The 16,884-nt window shown below is 49.4% G+C and overlaps 2 protein-coding genes across 4 annotated transcripts in view; one reads left to right on the forward strand and one right to left on the reverse strand.

Annotated features, from left to right (window-relative positions):
- LOC111925744 (alpha-2-macroglobulin) overlaps positions 1-7,970 on the forward strand; it is a 36,565-nt gene extending 28,595 nt beyond the window's left edge. For all 3 annotated transcript variants that reach the window (XM_086882394.1, XM_086882395.1, XM_086882396.1), the window contains exons 28-36: positions 943-1,108; positions 1,903-2,126; positions 2,487-2,705; positions 3,112-3,239; positions 3,560-3,650; positions 4,222-4,296; positions 4,712-4,814; positions 5,366-5,407; positions 6,841-7,970. In XM_086882394.1, the coding sequence (XP_086738520.1) occupies positions 943-1,108; positions 1,903-2,126; positions 2,487-2,705; positions 3,112-3,239; positions 3,560-3,650; positions 4,222-4,296; positions 4,712-4,814; positions 5,366-5,407; positions 6,841-6,866 (1,074 nt within the window). In that variant the 3' untranslated portion in view covers positions 6,867-7,970. The remainder of the gene's footprint in view (positions 1-942; positions 1,109-1,902; positions 2,127-2,486; positions 2,706-3,111; positions 3,240-3,559; positions 3,651-4,221; positions 4,297-4,711; positions 4,815-5,365; positions 5,408-6,840) is intronic.
- A 678-nt stretch (positions 7,971-8,648) lies between these two features.
- Positions 8,649-16,884, reverse strand: part of A2M (alpha-2-macroglobulin) — a 29,649-nt gene continuing 21,413 nt past the window's right edge. The window contains exons 25-36 of the mRNA XM_086882397.1: positions 16,677-16,761; positions 15,355-15,511; positions 14,978-15,052; positions 14,548-14,713; positions 13,530-13,753; positions 12,951-13,169; positions 12,417-12,544; positions 12,006-12,096; positions 10,710-10,778; positions 10,187-10,289; positions 9,594-9,635; positions 8,649-8,825 (exon numbers count right to left, since the gene is read on the reverse strand). Coding sequence (XP_086738523.1) covers positions 8,800-8,825; positions 9,594-9,635; positions 10,187-10,289; positions 10,710-10,778; positions 12,006-12,096; positions 12,417-12,544; positions 12,951-13,169; positions 13,530-13,753; positions 14,548-14,713; positions 14,978-15,052; positions 15,355-15,511; positions 16,677-16,761 — 1,385 coding nt within the window. The 3' untranslated portion in view covers positions 8,649-8,799. The remainder of the gene's footprint in view (positions 8,826-9,593; positions 9,636-10,186; positions 10,290-10,709; positions 10,779-12,005; positions 12,097-12,416; positions 12,545-12,950; positions 13,170-13,529; positions 13,754-14,547; positions 14,714-14,977; positions 15,053-15,354; positions 15,512-16,676; positions 16,762-16,884) is intronic.

Here is a 16,884-nt window from a genome sequence, read left to right on the forward strand (position 1 = left end):
TTTATTCTTTGCTTTCTTAAAACCTGCTTAAAACTGCTTCTTCAAAAGGGATCACAAATTATTTCATCTTCCAGTACACACACAGTTAAAGCCAAAGCACAAAGCAACAGAAACATATGTCTTTTCCTTCTAGACCCTTTATTAAGCTTTAAATGTGCTGTTAGCTTTCAGGTCATGGCATACTCTCCCTGCAGAGCTACTTTTTCAATTTTATAGCAGCTTTTCCATCACAAATGAGGAGTAGTCTTGTCTTGCTGAAAGGTTGTGGTGCAACAGTGTCTGTTAGTCATAACACCATGTAAAGTAGCTACATTTTACTTCACTGTAGTGATTGCACTCTTTAACCAATACATGAATTGTTAATGTGAACATTACAAAAAACATTGTAGAATATACAAAACAACACACTTTTTTATCTTGTGCAGAGTTCACCACCAAACTACAATCTACAAACTACAAGCAAGTGAATTTTTTTCAAAATGCCTTGGAAAAGGGGAAAAAAACAAAAAGGAAAGGATAGAGCATAGGGTGAAAGCACAGAAGAGCCTCAGGATAATAGCTGCAGGAGGAAAGCAAGTATTTAGTATGCTTAGAGCAAAGAAATATTTCAGAGAACTCCTCTTACTCAAGAACACAATCAGGCCAGTTCTTCTCAAGGAAGAAGGATTGGAGCCCTGCTTCACAGTCTTGAAATCAAACTCAGAACAAACATTACAACAAGACATATTTAAAATATTAGATTCAAGAAAAAGAACAGCCCTTGGCTGCCCATTTCTTCTAAGAATTCTTAGGTCTGGAGGAAATTTTATCTTTTGCAATGGTAAAATCTTTATCAGGCCAGAGAGTAGGATGCTAAGGGTCCACAGGTACCATCCCTATTCCTGTTGTTCTAAGATGGAGCTCACTATGATAACCTCCAGTTCAGCCTCTCTCTCCTTCCAGCACTCGGTGGTGCGGAATGCTCTGTTCTGCCTGGAAACAGCAGCCAGTCAGGAACAAAACCATGTGTACACCAAGGCACTGCTGGCATACGCCTTTGCCCTGGCAGGGAACAGGGAGAAGCGGAAGGCATTGCTTGACTCACTTGAAAAGGAAGCAGTGAGAAAGGGTGAGTGTTCCTGGTGGGACATGCCTTTCACCAGCCTTACACCTTCCCTCGCTGAAATGGCTTTTGCTGGTGGGGCAATGGCAGCAGGCACTGGCCAGTGTGGGTAGGGAAAGGTGCAGGGAGGGGAAAGACTTGTGCAAAGGGATTACCTTTTTGAGAAGTCCTTCTCAGGGCCTGCTCCTTCTTCTCTGCCCAGAGGGAGCTGAGCAGGAAGCAGCAGGCACCATCCCCTTGGTGCTGAGCCCTTGGGTGGCTCTGCTCCCACCTCTCCTCAGCCCACTGCTCTCACCACTCCAGCACTGCTTAGCAAAGGCTTAGCAACGCTCAGGAACATCCCTTCCTTCCAGGCCAAGGGCTCAACATAGAACAAAGGTGACCTTGCAGAGGACAAGGCAGGCCAGTCAGAGAAGAGATGGGTGTGCTGAGAGAAAAAATGAGCTCACAGGGCATTTTGGAGGCCACAGCCCAAGTTCTGAGTTGTCAGGGAAAATCCTATAATTCTTTGGAATTATTCTGCCTAAGTCAGGCTGGACAGAGGGTTTGGCCAAGCAGTGAGCAATAGTCCATAAATGTGAGTGTGGAGTCCAGGACAAAGTACTGGATGAGGCTCAGCACTCCCATACTCATTGTAAAGCTGCAAAATGTGTAAGCCTGACCCTTCCCACTTCACCCTTCGTGACAGACATATCCTGGAGGCTCCGTCCTCCCAGCTGGAGCATCAGCAGCTCCAGAAGCCCCTTGCAATATTTCATAGTAACAATTGCTTGTTGTCTCTGTCCCTGCCTCCCGTGAAGATGGGTCTGTTCACTGGCAGCGGCCTGGCAAGGAGCCCGAGGCTGATCTCCCGTACTATCGCCACCGAGCTCCCTCTGCGGAAGTGGAGATGACGGCCTACGTGCTCCTGGCTCACCTCAGCTCGCAGCCAGCCCCTGCCCAGGAGGAGCTGTCCTTTGCATCCCTTATTGCAAAGTGGATCAGCAGTCAGCAGAATCCCAGTGGAGGCTTCTCCTCCACCCAGGTGAGCTGCTTCCCTCTGGCCACGCCACACATCAAGGTCAGAAGGTGGGACATGTCAGAGAGCCAGGTGGGAGCACAGGAAGTTTTGTCAGGAAGGTGGGAACTGGAGCCCTGCAATAGATCCACGCAGTACCTCCCATGGTTGTCACGTTCTCCAGAGGCTACAGACAAATATGTCAGGTAGTGCTCCTGGGAAGGGAAATATGCTGGAGCTGCTCTTTCCTTTTGTCTTGTCTTCTTAACACTGGGGAAAGTGAGGCTGCAGGGGAGGGTGCCAGCTGACAGAAAGGGCAGCCTGTGAGAGGACAGGCTGTGGAGAGGCTAATTGCATCCCATGGCTGCTGGGACTCATCTCTTTCAGGACACAGTGGTGGCTCTCCAAGCCTTGTCCCTGTATGGAGCTGCCACCTATGCCAAGAGCGGGGCGGCATCCAAAGTGGCCCTGCGGTCTGCAGGGGATTTCCAGCAAGACTTCCAAGTGGATCCCAGCAACCGGCTGCTGCTGCAGCGCGTGCCCCTTCCCCAGGTGCCAGGGGAGTACAGCGTGGAGGTGTCTGGGGAAGGATGCGTCTACCTGCAGGTGAGGGTGATGGGGACAGCTGGCATCCTGCGAGGGGAGTGCCTGGCCAGGCTGGAGAGGACAGAATCTTAGGGGCATCCAATTGTAGGGTTGGAAAAGAGCCTGAGATCATTGAGTCTAATATCAGTAGTCAAAAGACTCTAAGGCCATTTAGTCCTTCCATTGAGGTAGAGGAGAGTGAAGAACAGAGAGGGGAGAAGTGGGAGGCTGTGGGTAAAGGGAAGTGGACAGAAAGACTAGAGGCATGTGGAGGAGAAAGATTAGGAGAGGAGGGAAGGCTCTGCAGTGTGGAAGAGCTGTGAGAAGTGGGCTGGCTGTGTGGGGCGAGGGTCCCCTCTCTCCCTGTTGAGCACACACACACACACACACACACACACGCTCACACCGAGCTGCTGCTGTTCCCTAGACAAGCCTGAGGTACAACGTGCAGCCCACACAGGAGAAGGCGCCCTTCCAGCTCCGTGTGTACACAATCCCAGAGGTGTGTGTGGACTCCAAGGCTCACAAGGTCTTTGACATTGGCATAAATGTCAGGTGAGTCTGTGCTTTGGTCTGAGATTTCCTGCAGAGCCATGGGAGCTGGGGGAGGTCTGGTTGTCCCTTTCCTGGGAAGGTGGGCAGGAGGCAGCTGTTGTGTGAGGAGAGGCTCTGGAGGAAGAACTTGTCCTGCTGTGTGGGCAACCCAGGGCTGGGCTAGTGGGAGGCTGTGTAGGTGACTAGCAGAACCTGGCACAGCTGGAGAAGAAGGTGCTGCACTGCCTGGCCTTAGTGGGGTGCTAAGTGTTATGGAAAAGCTGGAAGTGTGCCCAGCTCTGGGTTGATGTGCACTGAATCTTTGTTGCTTGGTTCCTCAGTTACACAGGGGAGCGCAATGTCTCCAACATGGTGATAGTTGATGTGAAGATGCTGTCAGGATTCGTCCCCTTGAAGTCCTCAGTGAGGAAGGTAGGGTGTTGTGTGAAGCATTTCTTGAAGATATTTGTCCTTAATCTAGGGCATCAATTTCATTATTTAAATTAGCATTTAATTATTTTCTTTGTATCTTCTCTCTCTTAGACCTTTCCATCTTTTCCTCCAGGTCTTCCACCCCTCAGCTCTGGAGTAGGGATGAATGAGGGATGCCAGCAGCAGCATTCCCTTCCCTCTCCTCAAGCTCTTGTGGTAGCTTGCAGTTATATGTGCTGTTTAGCCCCAGATCCAAAGCTGGAAGGACACCATGAGATCTAGTATCAGGGACTCAGGGGCCTAGGGAGATACATGACAGCCATGACAATTCTGGTCCCTCATTCAATTTTTGTGTCAAGAAGGTGAAAGAGCCTGAGATGGCGGGAGTTGGGGGGAAACTTAGTACGTGGGGCTTCATAGCAGAGTGTTTGACAAGTCCTCTGGGAAGTGCACTTCCTGTGCTTTACTTCTCAGCACCTACATAGTGAGCCTTTAGTGGTGGGGAGAAACTCAGGAGGATTTACTGACTTCCCATCAGATCATCAACCTCCTCCACAACTCCTTTTTCCAGCTCTCAAACACACGGTTTCACCAGATCCAGCGAACAGAAGTGAACTCAAACCATGTTTTGCTGTACATCGAGCAGGTGAGGACGAATCCAGGGCTGCTGTGGGGCACGGCTTGAGCTCTACAGCACAGTGGCAATAGCACAAAATGGGGGTGGAGAGCCTTGCTAACATCTCCGGGCTTGTAATCACAGAGCATAAACAAATCACTCACCTTGTCAGTCTCATAGGGGACAACTCTCTCCCAGCCCTCAGCAGACATTGCCTCCACCCTGGGCACAGATCAGGCTCTGAGCTCCCCACCAGCAGAGCCTCCCCGAGGCTGGGGAAGGGGCTCACGGTTTGCCCCTGCCCCTCAGCCAGTCCTACAGCCCTGTGTGCCCCCCTGAGCATGGGTGGCAGGGGAGAGCACGGGGGCCTGGGGTCAGTGCAGAGGCACAGGGGAGCCCCTGCAGTGCAGAGCCCCCCTGAGCCTCTACTGCTTCCCTTCCCCAGCTGGGCAGGGAGAGCCTCAGCTTCTCCTTCACGGTGGAGCGGGACATCCCCGTGCGGGGCCTGAAGCCAGCCCAGGTGAAGGTCTATGACTACTACGAGACAGGTGAGTGCCTGTAGTGCCTGTGGGAGCGAGGAGGGGCACGGGGGCTGTGGGGACCCACAGCTACCCCAGCCTGGCACTGCCACCCCAGCCCTGCCTGAGCCCTGGCAGCGCAGAGGGGCTGGGGTGGAGCCGTGGATGCCGGGGGTGCCGTGTTCATTTCTGGCCCTGGAGCGTGGCCTGTGCTTCCAGGCAGACCTGCTGCTCCTTGTGCCTCTGCTGTCCTGGCTGCTGTGCCAGGCTGGCAGTGACAGAGCAGTTTGTCCCCACCTCAGCCCAGTGTGCTGGCAGGAGCTGTCTGAGCAGCCCTTGGCTACCCTGGGGTGGAGATGCCCTGGAGATTCCCTGCTGGAGCTGCCTCTGTGGGTGGCTCTGCCTTGCTGCCATTGCCCCCAGACAGGGCTGGCACTGGGGCTGTCCCCACCCCAACTGGGATCTCTGGGGGAAACTGGGATGGTGGCACCAGCCTGCTCTGGGGGCCTGGGAAAAACATCCCCCTGCCAACAGTGCTAGGGATCATGGCAGCTCACTCTGCCTTCCCTTCTCTTTTCCAGATGAGTTTGCCACACAGGAATACAGCGCTCCCTGCACCACAGGTAGGGTACTGCTTCCTTCACTGCTCTCCACATCTTCTTCATTGTATTTTTCGTCATCCAGCCAGTGCTTGTCTCTTCCTGTTTGAATTTGGATGACATTGGCCCAACTTACAGGCACAGATCTTGGATATAAATCAGAGAGCATGGGAGTTACAGAGATGGAAAATTTGCCTTTGGTTTGTCTGGAGGAACAGCTGCTTCCTGCTTAGGTTCCTGCTGCCCTAGGGCTTCTCAGGGCTTCTCATGTGCCTCATGGCCTTGGGTAACCAGCCCTGAGTCTTGATTTGAAGTCTGAGCTGGCAGGACAGAATACAGTCACATTTGGGGTGTTCTCTGCAATGCAAGGCCATGTGTATTTGGTTTAGGAGCACAGGTAATTTAGGAGCTTCTATAAAAAGCTCTGACCAAGGTTATTTCTCCTGTCCTATACTGCACAAAGGGCGGCAGGTTTTGCTTTCCATCAATTGCCCAGTTCCAGGTGTTTGGAATATGGAGGTTTCTGGAAAGCAGAGTTCCTGGGAAAAGGTTTTTCACAGGACCTGATAACTGTGACACCTGAGAACAGAGAAAAAGTGATTTGGACTTGGAGAAGGCAAAAGCTTTGCCTTTTGCTGGTAGTAAATGGTGGCATTTATCTCCTTTTGTGTTTTTATCTGAAAAAGTAGAAAATAATCTGAATTCCTACACTTCAGTTCTATACTGCTTGTTAATCTGGACTGTGTCCAATGGTTTTCTGCTAATTCTGGACCTACAGCCTCCCTTCATGGAAACATGTGCTTAAGTCCAAACACTGAGTGGACAGTAAAACATTTCCAAAGGGTATTTTGGTGTGGTCTGGTTGTCCAGTGTGAGACTCATGGGGAAACCTTAGATTCTAGGCTACTTTTCCCCAGTTCTGTTAAAACGCAGAGATTTTTATCTTCTTTGGAAAGGTTGATGGGAAACTGCTACCTAAGAGGCTCATCCACTAGTCTAAATGTACAAAGGTGGCCTGCACTGACTAAAAGGCTGATCCCAGTTGCCAAGCTTCCTTCACTGCCCTGTATAGCAGGAGTGCAGGATATTTCTTCAGTGTTTTGCAGAGAAATAAACAGAACATGTCTCACTGCCACACTGACCAGCCTTGCCTGCTTGCACTGTGCCCCTGTGTACGTTTTGGTCGTGACAAATCCCACTCTGCTTCTCTCTCCCAGTGGGTCAGGGAGAACTTCAGCCCTCTCTCAACCTCACACTACCTCAAAGGTGACACAAGTAGTGAGTGCTGTGGATGACCCTTCACTCTGGTAAAACAGCAGCTCTCTGTCCTGTACTGTGCTTCCCACACAACCTGGCTTCCACATCCATATCTTGCTCCCTCTGTCTCTCAGCCTTAGAGAGCAGATGGATGTATCTGTCTGACTTCTGTTCCCTCCCATCTTCTTTCATCCTTGCAGAGGCAGTAGACCAGGGAAATGATTGAAGAACACTCCCAGATGCAGGAACCCGCCTGCCTCACCACCACCACCACACAGTGTGACAGATTAATAATGATCACATGGAATGGAAAGTGAACTTTACAAATAAATTAACTGTACTCACCAATTATTTTTGAACAGTTTGTTTCCGCTTCTGATTTTTCCTGCTCATCTTTCAGCCATAGCTTTAATCTCCCTGGCTTCTTAGGTTAAAGTGTAACCCATCTAACAATGCTTGTGTGCAGGGAAATAAGGCTAACAAGTGAGGGAAAAAAAGAGGGCAGAATGATGTAAGTGGGGGTCAGCCCTTCTAATATATCTGTCTCTGTGTTATGTTCTCTGAACTTATCATCTGAGATGCAGTCTAATCAATGGAGCAGGATAGATAGTTCTTGGGAAAAATTTCTCTCCCCTGGCTTACAAACCATAACCTCTACTGAACTGGTCTCTGCAGAGGCCTGTCCATGCCTACCACCATTATGCAGTGTGGAAGATCAACTAATATTACATGAAAATCGTCCTCTGTGACATTCCCTGTAGACACCCCTCCTGGGATTGTTTCTTGTTTGTAGAAGAGCAGGAGGGGACATAGTCTGCCCTCTTCAACGATCAGAGAGTGCCTGGGGGTCAGGAGGGATGTGTGCGTGCGTTATGCCTTCAGCTGCTAACTTACAGTGGCTTGTTCTCCAGCTCAAGCTTGTGCCTTCTTGTGGAAGTTTCCATTATCTCATGTCTGCTGCTTCTGGGAGATTCCCAAGGAGCAGCTAATGGCATTTGCCACTAACCTACCTGCCTAAGTCTAGTTTAAATGATACATTCATTTAAATCATATAGGTGCTTTGATAAAATTGTCTACAGGCCTCTTAGACACCTCCAGGAATGATCCCCCTTTCTCGTTTTGTCTTGTGAATTTGTGGTTTTAACTTCTGAATGCAAAAAAATCTTATGTGACTCTTTGTTCTCATTAAATGCTTATTGTAAGGTATGGCATGTTGTGCATCCAAACTATGCACAGTTGGCTCTTCCATCCAATTTTTTGTTTAATATGCCTGTACAAACAGTGTCATTGAGAACAAATAAAATTCTTCATCTATTTTGCTAGATATTAATATTATGTCACTTTGTCTTCTGTGATGTTTGGGGTTTACACAGTCAAGGACTTTTGGCACCTCCATTCAGAGGAGTCTGTGGAATGAACCAGCTTCAGTGACAGCAGCCCTACATGGTTTATCAGTGAACTGAGCAATGCTGGGTTAATGGCAGGATTTGACCTTCAAGCCTTTTCCAACCTAAAAAATTCTACGAATAACACTCTTAAGGTCCCAGTCCATCCCTGATTTCACTTCAGCTGTTTAGAAACAAGGAGACACTGCTAGAAAGGGAACATACACAGGTCTTCCCTTCACTTCTATCTGGGGTACTGCAAAAGATCAGATTGGACAGGTTCATAGCATCCTTGCACCTCACAGCAGTGATTTCACAGTGCAATCAAAGGCAGTATGTGATCAGAGGTTTATGGCCAACCTTGCAGAAAACACCCTCTGAAGAAGCAGAGAGACAAACTTCCAGTGCATCATGGCTGAGATATGATGTCTTCCCCTTAGAGAGATGGCAAGGACGGAGAAAAATCTCCCAACTGCTAAAACTTGTCTGCCTTCTGGTATTCCGGAGGAGTTCCCAAACACCACCTTGCCATGGATGGATCTGGATTGAAATCTGAGGCCATGACATGGATAGGAACAGAAATAAGCATAACAATAACAGAAAACAAGGCCAGAGACATCTGATGAGTATCAAGAATTAATTTATTTATAGTGTTCCTTCCTTTTTGCTTCTGAGGCGTCCTCCTCTAACATTTAAATACCCCTCCCTTAACAAGATCTTCTAGGGGCAGAGACACATGAGCTGATACAGCAAGGCTCCGACAAGATGCATTCTTCAGGAATTTCCTTGTTCAGCCTTGACTGGAGGTGGGAAAAGGACAAAGTGAGATAAATATTCTGGTGAGTGGTATCCAGAGTCCCGGATATTGCTGTGTTCTGGTGGCTATGTGAGTTCAAGCCCTGTTAAACTATTAGAAACTGCTTCACCTAAAAATGCCTAGTTGCAGACAGAATGGGAATGACTGGACACATTCAAAATATCTATGCTACAGAGAGGGGAGGCAGATTAATCCGGGAGATACATGAGCTATCCAAGCACACATTCTCTCTCAGCAACCGCACTTCCCATTGGAAAGCAAAATTGATCTGGGAAAGAGTTTGAGAGGTCCTCATTAAAGAGATGTAAATAACATCAACATATCACCAATATATTTGGGAGACAATTCCTCAGTACATTTCAGTGTCTGCAGCATAGCAGATGTGGCCCTAAAACAGGCAGAGACACAAAAATCTGAGTGTGATGTTCCATCCCAAGGGAGATGTGAAACTTATTTACATTAAGTGACATTAACACAGAGGAAAAGACAACTGTCCCTGTACAAACAAAGGCAGTAACACTGAAATTGCGATACTCAGGGAAGGAAAATGAAAGCTGTATCAGATCTTATGGAGGAAGTTTGGAGGAAGCATTGGTTTTGGGCTCTGTACTGAGATGAGGACTGAAATAGGCACAGTGAAGAAAATGTTTAGAGAAGACACAGGCCCAGGAAACAGGTCTACAAAGACTATAGTTCAAGACAACTTGCAACAGTCCCTGCTGGAGCACCTCAGTTGTTCATGTGCACCTACCTGTGGTGCAGGGAGCGCTGTATTCCTGTGTGGCAAACTCATCTGGAAAAGAGAAGGGAAGGCAGAGTGAGCTGCCATGATCCCTGGCACTGTTGGCAGGGGGATGTTTTTCCCAGGCCCCCAGAGCAGGCTGGTGCCACCATCCCAGTTTCCCCCAGAGATCCCAGCTGGGGTGGGGACAGCCCCAGTGCCAGCCCTGTCTGGGGACAGTGGCAGCAAGGCAGAGCCACCCAAAGAGGCAGCTCCAGCAGGGAATCTCCAGGGCATCTCCACCCCAGGGTAGCCAAGGGCTGCTCAGACAGCTCCTGCCAGCACACTGGGCTGAGGTGGGGACAAACTGCTCTGTCACTGCCAGCCTGGCACAGCAGCCAGGACAGCAGAGGCACAAGGAGCAGCAGGTCTGCCTGGAAGCACAGGCCACGCTCCAGGGCCAGAAATGAACACGGCACCCCCGGCATCCACGGCTCCACCCCAGCCCCTCTGCGCTGCCAGGGCTCAGGCAGGGCTGGGGTGGCAGTGCCAGGCTGGGGTAGCTGTGGGTCCCCACAGCCCCCGTGCCCCTCCTCGCTCCCACAGGCACTACAGGCACTCACCTGTCTCGTAGTAGTCATAGACCTTCACCTGGGCTGGCTTCAGGCCCCGCACGGGGATGTCCCGCTCCACCGTGAAGGAGAAGCTGAGGCTCTCCCTGCCCAGCTGGGGAAGGGAAGCAGTAGAGGCTCAGGGGGGCTCTGCACTGCAGGGGCTCCCCTGTGCCTCTGCACTGACCCCAGGCCCCCGTGCTCTCCCCTGCCACCCATGCTCAGGGGGGCACACAGGGCTGTAGGACTGGCTGAGGGGCAGGGGCAAACCATGAGCCCCTTCCCCAGCCTCGGGGAGGCTCTGCTGGTGGGGAGCTCAGAGCCTGATCTGTGCCCAGGGTGGAGGCAATGTCTGCTGAGGGCTGGGAGAGAAGTAGCATTAAAAAAAGTTAGTCTAAAAAGTCAGAGTTTGTAGTTAGAAAAAGACCAAAATATTCACTCCCATTCTTAGCAGAGCCATGGTAGTTTTGAGTCACCAGTTTTTTGCTCTATGCAGCCAAAAGTCCCAATGCCTATGTTTCTGCCCCATCCTCACCTTTTCCAGGTATAGTAGAACATGATTGGTATTCAGCTCTGTGCGCTCAATAACAGGGTGGCCTTCCAGCTGAAGAAAGAAGACCAAAATGTTACTGAATTGATGGTGGCTTCCCTGTGCCCCTTGCCCCATGGGTGAGATGTACTCTGGTTGAAATGCTGCAGTACCCAGAGAACTAAATCAGTAGCACAGATCTGGCTCCTGGGTGTGCCACACAAGTATCATGGTCTCCTGCTCTCCCCTTCACCAGGCTGGCTGAAGAAGTACAGCCTGGCTCCAGAAGAGCCTTAGCACTGGATCAAGCACAGTGATGGAACAATTAAATGGAAATATGTTCCTCCTGGCTTGATAGTTTTGCACCATATCATTATAGCCTTTATTTTCCAGTTCATGCACCTACTTAGCATCTCAAACAGTTACCCAACACCTAAATAGTCACAACGTTATGTTTTTAGATCAGTAACAGGAAAAAGGAAACAGCACTATTTTTGAACGTACTATGCACAGACAATGTTTATAGGGAGCTGTTGGGACACAGTGAAAATAAAAGTGCCCATCATCAGTCTAAAGAAAAAATTACTTATTCTATTTTTCCTAGACTCACATCTTCTCCCCTTGTGCTGGCCTTAAGCCATGTGTGAAAAGAGAGCATTGTACATGCCAAATGCACAAATGACAGTGACAAAATCAAGCTGAAGCTTTGTCTTTTGCTACAGACATTTGAAAGGTGTCTTGGATGTAAGAAAGTGGATGTTTTTCTCTTTGTATTCAGCACTGGTGATGCCGCACATTGAATTCTGCACTCAGTTTTGGACCCCTCTCTTCAGACCTTGGAATAACTCCAAAGAAAGACAATGATCCTGGAAAAGAGACTGGAATGTAGGTCTTACAAGGAGGGTACTGAGATTGTTTAGTCTGAAGAAAAGGAGACTCGGGGGAACCTTATTTCTCCCTACAACTCCCTGCAAGAAGGTTGCAGTGAGGCAAGGGAGCCTTTCCTCCCATGCAAATAGTAATAGAACAAGAGAAGATATCCTCAAGCTGGCAGGGGAGATAAATGTTGAATAATAGGAAAAAGTGCTTCACTCAAAGAGGGACTAAGCATTAGAATAGGCTTTGTGGGAAAGTGGAGAAGCCACTATCCCTGGAAAAGTAAAAAAAAGAGTAGATGGGGAACTCAGTGATACAGTAGTAAGTTGGTATGGTGGCATTCAGTAGAATGTTGGAGATTGAGATCTTTTCCAAATGTAATGACCCTATGATTCAATGTTGCTTGTATAACAAACAGGCTCCTACCTTCCTCACTGAGGACTTCAAGGGGACGAATCCTGACAGCATCTTCACATCAACTATCACCATGTTGGAGACATTGCGCTCCCCTGTGTAACTGAGGAACCAAGCAACAAAGATTCAGTGCACATCAGCCCAGAGCTGGGCACACTTCCAGCTTTTCCATAACACTTGGCACCCCACTAAGGCCAGGCAGTGCAGCACCTTCTTCTCCAGCTGTGCCAGGTTCTGCTAGTCACCTACACAGCCTCCCACTAGCCCAGCCCTGGGCTGGCCACACAGCAGGACAAGTTCTTCCTCCAGAGCCTCTCCTCACACAACAGCTGCCTCCTGCCCACCTTCCCAGGACAGGGACAACCAGACCTCCCCCAGCTCCCATGGCTCAACAGGAAATCTCAGACCAAAGCACAGACTCACCTGACATTTATGCCAATGTCAAAGACCTTGTGAGCCTTGGAGTCCACACACACCTCTGGGGTTGTGTACACATGGAGCTGGAAGGGCGCCTTCTCCTGTGTGGGCTGCACGTTGTACCTCAGGCTTGTCTAGGGAACAGCAGCAGCTCGGTGTGAGCGTGTGTGTGTGTGTGTGTGTGTGTGTGCTCAACAGGGAGAGAGGGGACCCTCGCCCCACACAGCCAGCCCACTTCTCACAGCTCTTCCACACTGCAGAGCCTTCCCTCCTCTCCTAATCTTTCTCCTCCACATTCCTCAAGTCTTTCTGTCCACTTCCCTTTACCCACAGCCTCCCACTTCTCCCCTCTCTGTTCTTCACTCTCCTCTACCTCAATGGAAGGACTAAATGGCCTTAGAGTCTTTTGACTACTGATCTTAGACTCAATGATCTCAGGCTCTTTTCCAACCCTACAATTGGATGCCCCTAAGGTTCTGTCCTCTCCAGCCTGGCCAGGCACTCCCCTCGCAGGATGCCAGCTGTCCCCATCACCCTCACCTGCAGGTAGACGCATCCTTCACCAGACACCTCCACGCTGTACTCCCCTGGCACCTGGGGAAGGGGCACGCGCTGCAGCAGCAGCCGGTTGCTGGGATCCACTTGGAAGTCTTGCTGGAAATCCCCTCCAGACCGCAGGGCCACTTTGGATGCCGCCCCGCTCTTGGCATAGGTGGCAGCTCCATACAGGGACAAGGCTTGGAGAGCCACCACTGTGTCCTGAAAGAGATGTGTCCCAGCAGCCATGGGATGCAATTAGCCTCTCCACAGCCTGTCCTCTCACAGGCTGCCCTTTCTGTCAGCTGGCACCCTCCCCTGCAGCCTCACTTTCCCCAGTGTTAAGAAGACAAGACAAAAGGAAAGAGCAGCTCCAGCATAGTTCACTTCCCAGGGGCACTACCTGACATATTTGTCTGTAGCCTCTGGAGAACGTGACAACCATGGGAGGTACTGCATGGATCTATTGCAGGGCTCCAGTTCCCACCTTCCTGACAAAACTCCCTGTGCTTCCACCTGGCTCTCTGACATGTCCCACCTTCTGACCTTGATGTGTGGCGTGGCCAGAGGGAAGCAGCTCACCTGGGTGGAGGAGAAGCCTCCACTGGGATTCTGCTGACTGCTGATCCACTTTGCAATAAGGGATGCAAAGGACAGCTCCTCCTGGGCAGGGGCTGGCTGCGAGCTGAGGTGAGCCAGGAGCACGTAGGCCGTCATCTCCACTTCCGCAGAGGGAGCTCGGTGGCGATAGTACGGGAGATCAGCCTCGGGCTCCTTGCCAGGCCGCTGCCAGTGAACAGACCCATCTTCACAGGAGGCAGGGACAGAGACAACAAGCAATTGTTACTATGAAATATTGCAAGGGGCTTCTGGAGCCGCTGATGCTCCAGCTGGGAGGACGGAGCCTCCAGGATATGCCTGTCACGAAGGGTGAAGTGGGAAGGGTCAGGCTTACACATTTTGCAGCTTTACAATGAGTATGGGAGTGCTGAGCCTCATCCAGTACTTTGTCCTGGACTCCACACTCACATTTATGGGCTACTGCTCACTGCTTGGCCAAACCCTCTGTCCAGCCTGACTTAGGCAGAATAATTCCAAAGAATTATAGGATTTTCCCTGACAACTCAGAACTTGGGCTGTGGCCTCCAAAATGCCCTGTGAGCTCATTTTTTCTCTCAGCACACCCATCTCTTCTCTGACTGACCTGCCTTGTCCTCTGCAAGGTCACCTTTGTTCTATGTTGAGCCCTTGGCCTGGAAGGAAGGGATGTTCCTGAGCATTGCTAAGCCTTTGCTAAGCAGTGCTGGAGTGGTGAGAGCAGTGGGCTGAGGAGAGGTGGGAGCAGAGCCACCCAAGGGCTCAGCACCAAGGGGATGGTGCCTGCTGCTTCCTGCTCAGCTCCCTCTGGGCAGAGAAGAAGGAGCAGGCCCTGAGAGGGACTTCTCAAAAAGGTAATCCCTTTGCACAAGTCTTTCCTCTCCCTGCACCTTTCCCTACCCACACTGGCCAGTGCCTGCTGCCATTGCCCCACCAGCAAAAGCCATTTCAGCGAGGGAAGGTGTAAGGCTGGTGAAAGGCATGTCCCACCAGGAACACTCACCCTTTCTCACTGCTTCCTTTTCAAGTGAGTCAAGCAATGCCTTCCGCTTCTCCCTGTTCCCTGCCAGGGCAAAGGCGTATGCCAGCAGTGCCTTGGTGTACACATGGTTTTGTTCCTGACTGGCTGCTGTTTCCAGGCAGAACAGAGCATTCCGCACCACTGAGTACTGGGGAGAGAAAGCCGGTGATTAGAGGGGTGGGGAGTAATGAGTCTTTTGCCTTACTAAAAGCATATCATCCTACTGAACTTTCAGATGGGGACACTGTACAAGTAGGGTACAATGTCTCCCAGATATATCAAAAATGACAGTTCTTGTATCACAAGGGTCAATAACCAAGTTATTTTTCCAATCTGGAGCAAATTCTGGTCAATACTGTGTTGCCATAGACTGGCACAGCAAACTGGCTCAAGTTAGGATGCAGACACATACTGTCACAGGCAGGGGAATCTCCAGCAATGCAATAGTGATGTAGGCTGTCAGCGTGACCTCGTTGTCCACTCCACCCTGCAGGGAAACACAAAGGTAGATGCTGACCCCACCCAGCTTCATATCTTGAGACTATTATCCCACCCCAGTGGGAGGAATGCTCTATTGTGCATTGCAGACCATCAGCTTGCCTCCTTCCTCTTGCATCTGATGTGAAGCTATCACCAATAAGTACAGAACAGCGCATGGCTCCCTCCCCAGTGTTTGTCACTGGCATGAGAATATCCCATCTCCCTGTGTGCTCAAGAAGCTTAACTGGCCCTATCTGACTTATGGCCAAGTTCTAGTCTCACAAAGAAATAGCCAGGCAAACCTGTTACCTTCATAGCATTGTTCAGGAGTGTCCCAGAACTCTGGAAACAGCCATTCTCCTTCTGTTTGTAGGACAACCAGTTCAAAGCATCATGGATGTGCTTTTCCTCTATGAAGATGTGATGCCGGGCCTGGGCAAAGGACTTGAGGACAAAGGCTGTGAGCCTGAAAGGGAGAAAAAGAAAGTGCTCAAGCAGGCCTGTTGCCCATTTCAATTGACAAGGCCCATGTGCACATCATCTATAAGGAAACAGGCAAGAAGGGCTGGAGAACTGTGGGACAATTAGTCAGACCTTATGTGTACTATATCCTCACCTCAAAAAATTCTGTCAAAAAACTGCTTTCCACTTTGATTTTTGTCTCTTTTTTTGCCTCTCACTTGGCTCAAAAAACCCTGTGATCCCTTTGTGTTGAGGCTACAGTTTGAAGGATATTGATTGTTGATCTGTCTTTGAAAAAAAATTCTTTGAAAAATATAGGCAATTGCATGCCAATTAGCTAAATATGCATAATGGAAGTTCTCAAGATTACAAGGAAGAATAATTATATTCCCACAAGCTCATGGTCTGCTGGTAGATCTCTTAAACCATAAATCCATGCTTCATGGGTTTCTCAGAACTCCCCTAGAATTTTTAATAGCAGAACATATTGAAAGTGTTTTTAAGAGTTGTTGCAAGCAGTTAAGGAAAAGAAGCAGGCATGTGGTCAGAAGCCAACGTGCTGTCAAAAGCCAATTACCATTTCAGAAACTAAAGACAAACTGAGGGTGATGAGTTCTTCCATTATTATCCTTACTTAAAATTAAAAACACATGACAATGATATATAAAGAGCAAGTCAAAACTTTTCAATAAGTCAGAATGGCAACACACATGCTCCTCCAGTCTGTCTTTGCTTAGTAGCATACAAACACTTGAAAAAAAAAAACATTCAGCACTGTTCCTGAATTATCAACCTTTCCACTTGTGTTTCCTCATATGTTTCCATATGGAACCATCTTTTCCAGCAGACTTTTCAGCAGATGCTAGTCTAGAAGAGCTGCCACTGCAACTTTTCAGCCTTCTTCAGTCAGGGTGTTAAATCCCTGCTCCCTTCTTCTCCAATTTATCTCTATTTCCTTTTTGTCTGTGAGGAACATGCTGGTGGGAGGAGGCACTTCAGCCATATAGCTGGCTGATGTAGACTATTTATTAAGAAGGAGGCAGCATAGTGATCACACCAGCTCTGGAAAACCTGCTGGTCTACAACAGCATTTCCTATTTACTGTCAGGCAGTATTTATTATAAATGTGTGAGTGAGAAAGAGAAGCATGGGTGGCATTGAAATCTCACCAGGTATTTCCTGGTTGGCCATAACGTTGTCCAAAGGTACTGTAAGAGCCATCTTGGTGCTTGTAGCTCAGCTGCCTCTGATAACCTGCAATGGAAAGATAAGGCGGGATTCAGATTCAAGAAAGAGTCTGCTGTGGGATGGGGAAATAGAAAAACAGTTCCATCAGTAAAAGCAAATGAGAGAGGCATAGGTCATTCCTATCCAATA

The sequence above is a fragment of the Cyanistes caeruleus genome, chromosome 3, assembly GCF_971803275.1.
Source record: "Cyanistes caeruleus chromosome 3, bCyaCae1.hap1.1, whole genome shotgun sequence".
In the NCBI taxonomy this organism is placed as follows: domain Eukaryota; kingdom Metazoa; phylum Chordata; class Aves; order Passeriformes; family Paridae; genus Cyanistes; species Cyanistes caeruleus.